Source organism: Pteropus alecto, unplaced genomic scaffold, assembly GCF_000325575.1.
Source record: "Pteropus alecto unplaced genomic scaffold, ASM32557v1 scaffold14, whole genome shotgun sequence".
Classification (NCBI taxonomy): Eukaryota; Metazoa; Chordata; class Mammalia; order Chiroptera; family Pteropodidae; genus Pteropus; species Pteropus alecto.
This window is the reverse complement of record NW_006436810.1, coordinates 17581063-17587816: the sequence shown is the minus strand read 5'-3', so window position 1 is coordinate 17587816 and position 6754 is coordinate 17581063. Positions and strand designations below refer to the sequence as shown.

The following is a 6754-nucleotide window of genomic DNA, read 5'->3' as shown; positions in this document are numbered from 1 at the left end:
CGGGAAACGGGAGGCGTTCGCAGGGCTGGCCGGGCCCCACGGCCCTCGCGGGAGGAGCGAGGTGGCCGTCACCAGCGTCCGCCTGCGCAGTGACAGACCACGTTAAATGGCCTCATTTCATAGGTTAGACTAACACGCACCGCAGGTGACTTGTCCCGGGCGTACAGTTCTGTGGATTTCAACGCGAGCATCGTTTCTTGGAGCTGCCACCCACCACGTGAGGACCCAGCCCGGAAACCTGGCCTCTGGCTTTCACTTTGTGGTCACTCCGTGTGCTTCCCTGTCCCCGGCCCTGGCACCCGCCACTTTGCCGTCTGCGTTGTGGCTTGATCTTTTGAAGAACGTCACGTAGATGTGACCGCACAGTATGAAGTGTCCTTAGGACGCCTTCTTAAACATGGCGAGACGCCTGAGTGTCGCACGCGTCACGACCTGGCTCCTTTTTATCGCTGAGTTGTGTTCTGCTGCCTGGACACGGCACAGGTGTCTGCACAGCACAGGTGTCTGCCGCCACCAGCTCACGAGCACCGGGTCACATAGACTGAGCGGTCACCAGCCGAGCTGCTACAATCATCCATGTACGGGTTTTTCTTCATGGACATAAGTTTTCATTTAAGATTGAAATTACTTTTCCCTCAAAAAATGGGTGACCAAGATATTCGTTATAAAAGCCACTTCCCCAAAGACGAAGCGGGATTGCTGGGTCGTGCGCTAAGCACACGATCGGCTTTGTGAGAGCCCGCCGGGCTGTTTCAGAGTGACAGTCCCGCCTGGCGCCTGCCTAACGGCTAATGACATTAAGCATCTCTTCATCTGCTTCTTTGCCTTCTGCCCGTTCTCTCTAACGAAGCGCGTATTCGAGTTTTGTCCATTTTTTTTAGTTTTATTTTAACCATTATGCTTTGAGAATTCTCTCCATATTCTGGTTTCAAGTCCTTTGTCACACGTGTGATTTGCAAATATTTTCTCTCATTCCGTAGCTTTTGTAAAACAACATTTAAATTCCAATCGAGTTCAATTTATCGATTTTTTTGGTGGGTCGTGTTTTTAGTGTCAGGTCTAAGAACTTCATCCTACCCCCAGTTCGTGAAAATTTTCTCTTATGTCTTCTTCGAAAATTTTATATTTTTATGCTGTAGATAGAGACTTATGACCCATTTTCAGTTAATTTTTGTATAAGGTGTGACTTTGGGTTGTGGTGCATTTTTTTTGGATATGAATGTCCAATTGTTGCCACACCATTTGTGGAAAAGACTATCCTTTTCCATCGAATTGTCTTTGCACCTTTGTCAGAGGCAGCCGATCGCGTTTGTGGTCTGCTTCCGGGCTCTGCTGTGTTCCGCCCGATCCCACGCTGCTTGGTTCCGATGGTTGTACAGGACACTGTAAAATCGGGTGACAGAACCCTTCTGACTTGACTCTTGGTCACAGTTTGGGGTATTGTGGCTCACTTGCATCTCCCTGTGGCTTTAGAGTTGGTTTGTCTGTATCTGAACAAAACCGTGCTTGGGTTTTGCCCGGAGCCGCGTTAACTCTGTAGACCAGTCTGGGGGGAGTGGCGTCTTCACGGTGGCTCTTTGTGGCCTCGGAGGCGGCTCGTCTCTCCACTTACTGAAGCCCGCTTTGATTTCTTCCTCCAGCAGTTTGAGCATAAAGATCCTGTACTTGTTTTGTTAGATTTATACCTAATATTTTATTCCTTTGATGCTACACATATGGTACTACATCTTCGCTCTTTTTTAATTGTCCATTGTTAGTGTGTAGGAATATGGTGGACTAAATGCCCTCTAAGCGACAGACCATTACGACCACAGCATCACAGCACGGTTGTAACTATGTGACCACATCAAATGACCCGTGCGCCTGGCAATCTGTAGCCGAAAATGCTGAGTCCTCCTTCAGTTAGTCTCACCCGCCGGCAGCTGAACGATGCTCCGCGCCGAGCGACCTACCTGCCTGAGACCCACGCGCCGGGCTCTGTGCGAACCGTGATCTCGAGAGTCCGCGTGTCGATTCTTCAAACGGTTACCGCCGTCGCAGGCTTGTCCGGGGCCAGGTGCTCTTCCGCGGCCAGTTCCGACCCCCGATTTCACGGCTCCGAGAGCAAACATGCGACCTACCGACTTCGCGTGTTCCCCCCAGAATACTGGTGACTAATGTAGTCATTAAAAAATGACAGAAATTCACAGTGTTTCTTAGCATTCAAAGCAGACACACGTGATTCACACGCGAAATGCCGTTGCCCACGTCACACGTCGCAAACCGTCTCGCAGCGTACGTAAGCTTTAACGAGACGACCCTGCACGGGTCGACGATGCCTTCGCTTCCTTCAAAACCTCTGCGTAAAGTTTAAGACATTTTTCTAGTTTAATCACAGGATGGGTGAATTAAAGGTACGTGATCCTTCCGTGACTCAAAGCACAGCGCACAGCATGCAGAAAAATGGTACGTAAACTCCAAGGGAAGAGTAAGCTATTCTAAAATTGAGCTGTTTTAATTATTTCGAGCCATTAGAATGGTATCTAATAAATACCTTCACCAGGCCAGTGAGGCACTGAAAGATGTTTGCCTCAAAGTAATTTAAACGAGTTTCCTGGCTCATCCACCGGGTGTTTTAAATCTCAGTTTCGCACTCGCTGTCCCCTGGAGGAGAGCAGGCCAGGCTGGCTGGCGGGGTGACCCTGAGCTCAGTGAGTCCAGAGGGCGCTGGGCAGGGGCAGGACAGGCCGAGGACAGCCAGGCCGTCAGGCTCCTGCCAGCCCCGCCGCCCGCCGCCTGCTGCTCCCGCCCGTCACCCGCTCAGTGTCCTCCGTGCGGGACGTTCGAGTCCCCCGCTGCTCCCGGGCCAGAGGGGGAAGGGACGCACACGCGGTCACATGGCTGGTGCTCCCTGCCGGGACGTGACGGACGCGGTCCGGGGACAGGTCACAGTCGGAGTGGGCCCAGGCGAGCTGGGGAAAGCGTGCGCAGGACATGCCTTGAGGAGGGCTCAGACAAGGCCGGGGAGGGCCCCGCCGATGGCCGGAAGCCCTGGACGCACGGCCACCTCTGGTGAGAGGCAGGGCCACGCAGCGGGACGGTGGCTGCTGGGCACGGGCCAGAGCGGGGCAGGTGCCCAGCAGAGAGGGCGGCAAGGGCACTGTGGCCGTTGTTCAAAAGTGCTCTGGGCGGCAGTCCCCGGTGGGCACTGGACGGGAGCGGAGAGCAGGGACGAAGGCCGTTGCCTGTGTTTCTGAAGCCTTCTGTGCCCCCGGGGCAGAGAATGACTCAGGGACGTCAGGAGGGACGCCTTGGCTCCACGGGACCTGGAGGAGGAAGGGCTTTGCACTCGAAGGGTAAGCGGGCCTGGACAGCCAAAGGCAGGCCTGGCGGGCACGCAGACCCCTGGTCGAGAGGACAGCGAGGTGGCTGGCCCCCGCAGGCTCAGACAGGAAGCAGGGAACTCCTGGACGCTCAGGGTGGGGCAGTGTGGCCTCAAGTATCCGAGGGCCCCCCAGGCCAGGGGAACGAGGCTGGGTTTGGGGGCGCAGAAGCAGGTAGTGGCTATGCAGGGGAGCGGAGGGGACAGTCAGGCTGCCGGCGGGCTCAGACCTCAGGCCATGACACAGGCCGGCCGCCAGGGCCTGGCATGGACTCGAATGGCAGCCGCGATGAGGCGAGCCCAGTGGGGTGCCACCGTTGCCCTTAAATGTCTTAGGCTCCAGAAAGGCTAACTTCAGACTTTTGGGAGCCTAAATGTCTTCTGACGAGAAGGTGCTCTCACCACAAGGCGCAGAAAGCAGGTGATGGAGGGCGTTCGCGACCTTGGCAGTCACCTGATTCAACATGGCTCCCCCAGAAGGTGCCAAGCCTGCCCATGACCTTCTGAACAGCGTCCCCTGCTTAACTCGCTCACAGTGCATGTGTCCCAGTGGCTGGTGTGGGCGGCAGGGGGAAAGCCACCAAGGCCACCTGGCAGGCCGGCTCCTCTCGTGGGACCTGGCCCGGAGGCCCCCTTAGCGCGGTCAGCCGAGGAGGGACACGTGGCGGCTGCAAGCACTTCCCTTACTGACCTTGGAGCTCGTGCTCCACAAAGGATCGCTGTCCACCCCACTTACCGCTGACCGTCCGGGGGTTCTGCTCCGTGGGTCGGGGACAGGCCCTGGGCGCGCACCCGCCCGGCGTCCCCCGCCATGCTCGAGATGTGGACGAGGTCGTCCCGAAGGGGCAGACGCCGTCGCGCTGTGACCCGAGCCGTCGGTTTCAGAGGCTGGCTCACGTGGTGCGACACCGACGCCCCTGAGCTGGCTCGTCTGGGGTCGGGGCTGTGTCAGGTGTCACTCCCGAGTTTTCCTTTGTCCGGATCAGAAGTGGGGAAACGATGTTTTCCTCTCGATGCTTTGCCGACCCCTCTCTTAGCCGGAATCATATTTAAACACCCCCGTCCCCTCTGCCATGCTCACGGGACATCGGGGAGCCAGACACAGACTCAGTGATGGGGACACCTCCGGGCACCGCGAGTCCCTCACCTAGAGATCCTGCCCGAGTCGGTGGCGCGAGCAGCATCCGGCCCGATGCTGCTTCGAAGAGCTCGGACGGGCCGGGAGTGGCGAGGCGGCGCCCCAGGACGGGGCGGGGGGGACGTGGCCGGCCTGAGGACCTGCGCCCTGTCTTCCAGGACACACACCACGCGGTGAGGACCACGCACTACGGCTCTCTGCCCCAGAAGGCGCAGCACGGCCGGGCCCAAGACGAGAACCCCGTGGTCCACTTCTTCAAGAGCATCGTGAGTGGCCGCCCCTGCGGCATGGGCGGGGAGGCGGTGGGGGCACAGCGTGTGGGGGGCTCTGAGCTCCACCCCGGGGGGCGCGTGTCCCAGATGCTCTGGGGTGACGAGGCAGAGTGCAGGGCTCTGTGTGATGCGTGAGGACAGGTGCGCTCAGACCTTTGTCGAAGCCCTTAGAACATGCAGCAGAGGCCACTGTGATCGCAGCCGCGGACTCCGGGCATAACGAGGCGCCGATGGCGGTTCCCAGTGGGAGCCGAGGACTCACGCCCACCAGACGGGGCCGGGGAGCCTGTGCAGGCCGAGAGGGCACGTGGCAACTCTGTCATGCCTGAGCGTTGTTTCTAGGAGCCCGAAACGGCTCTAAAAAGTAAAGTCTTACAAACGAAAGCAAAACCACAGGCTTCTAATCATGAGCTTTCTGTTCAGTGGCTTCTAGAATGACACTCCCCACGTTGATGAGTGACAGGAGCCACGGAGCTGAGGGCACGGTTGTGAAGCTGTGACTGCCAGGGGACAGCTGACTGGCACGCGGAGGGGGCCCTGGCAACGCGCCCTGTCCTGCGGCGTGCCGCTGTGTCACGGGGACACGTCCCGGGGCTCGAACACGGTCTCGATGGCCCGGGAGACCCGCGAGGCCCCGGGTGTTTCCAGGTTCCCGGACCCTGTGCTGGTCACTCCGCTAGGACAGACACGGGAGGCCGGGCGGGTGGCCGTCCCCACGCTGTGGGTACGAGGCCCTCTCAGCACCCGCGAGCTGCCTGGAAACGACAGGGACCCTCGCCACGGGGGGCCGCTGGGACGCGGGGTGACCCCGCAGCTCACTGTCCCCTGTCTTTGCAGGTGACACCCCGCACGCCGCCTCCATCGCAAGGAAAGGTAAGGCCCCCGAACCTCTGACTACCCCCTCTATTTGTGGACCGTCCCCGAGCCCCTCAGTGTGCAGTGACGACGGCTGGGCCCGTGGCCGCCCGACTCCATCCCCGGCCCCTGCGGGACCCCCGGGCGCACGCGCGGCCTCCTTCTCAGCTGCACGGACCACTCTGGGCCCCCGGGCGCCCCGGCCCGAGGCGAACCCCGGCCTCCTGGGCGGCCTCCGCCGAGCCCACGGAAAGGCCACGGGGGGCGGGAGCTGCCATCACGGGGGGTGGGAGCTGCCATCCCCGCTTCTGCTGTCTTCGTCAAAAGAACTTCTTCCTGCACTGACCCAGTGTCCTTCTTTCTCTCCCTCATCCAGGGGCGAGGACTGTCCCTAAGCAGATTTAGCTGGGTAGGTGACGCCCGCGGCCATGCAGCTCCCCCCGCCCTCCCGGCCCAGCCCCTGGACCCTTGTGTTCGTCTCTGTTTCAGCTGCTCAATGGCTCACGCGCTTTGCCGCCCAGCCCAGCTCGCCCGCCGCGGCGTGAGGCCTGCGGTGCCCACGGGTGCCTCCCCCGAGGGGGAGCAGGTGGTTTCTGGGGGCGCCGCACCCCCTGGCATCGTCCACGCCCTGCTTCCTCCCCGCCCGCCGCAGGTCCCACCAGGCTCTCCACCACGGGGGACACACGTGCTGTCCACCCTGGGCCGCCGGGCTCGGGGGCTCCGTCCGTGATGACCGACTTGGCCCGGGAGCCTTCGGCGTGTCTGTCTCAGTAATAACTAGAGCTTGGCCGTCAGCCGTCTGGAATCCTTCTTAGGAGTTCTAGGCTTTTGAATCGGAGGACAAAGTTTTTGCGATGCTTTAAATAGGTCATTTGTTCGCTTTCTAGATACTAATGAAATTTGGTGTGTGAACCAGGAGATGCCAGACTTACAGACCTTAGTGACTAGTATGTATGAGATGTGGTTCCTACTTTATAAAAATTATGATTTCAGAATGAAAAGGAAGAGTAACCAGCAACCTCTAGGCCAGGAATTGTGCCTGTCCTGGGGACACAGAACCCTTATTCTCTAGTACGGGGCCCGTGACACGCGATGCTCAATTAAAAAGCATCAAAAAAAAAATGAATT

The 6754-nt window shown here is 59.1% G+C and overlaps 1 protein-coding gene across 3 annotated transcripts in view; it reads left to right on the top strand.

Annotated features, from left to right (window-relative positions):
• MBP (myelin basic protein) overlaps positions 1-6748 on the top strand; it is a 43934-nt gene extending 37186 nt beyond the window's left edge. For 2 of the 3 annotated variants that reach the window (XM_025048090.1, XM_025048088.1), the window contains 3 exons: positions 4658-4765; positions 5609-5644; positions 6003-6748. In XM_025048090.1, the coding sequence (XP_024903858.1) occupies positions 4658-4765; positions 5609-5644; positions 6003-6356 (498 nt within the window). In that variant the 3' untranslated portion in view covers positions 6357-6748. The remainder of the gene's footprint in view (positions 1-4657; positions 4766-5608; positions 5645-6002) is intronic. The other variant, XM_025048091.1, reaches the window with a different exon arrangement.
• Positions 6749-6754: the final 6 nt, after the last annotated feature.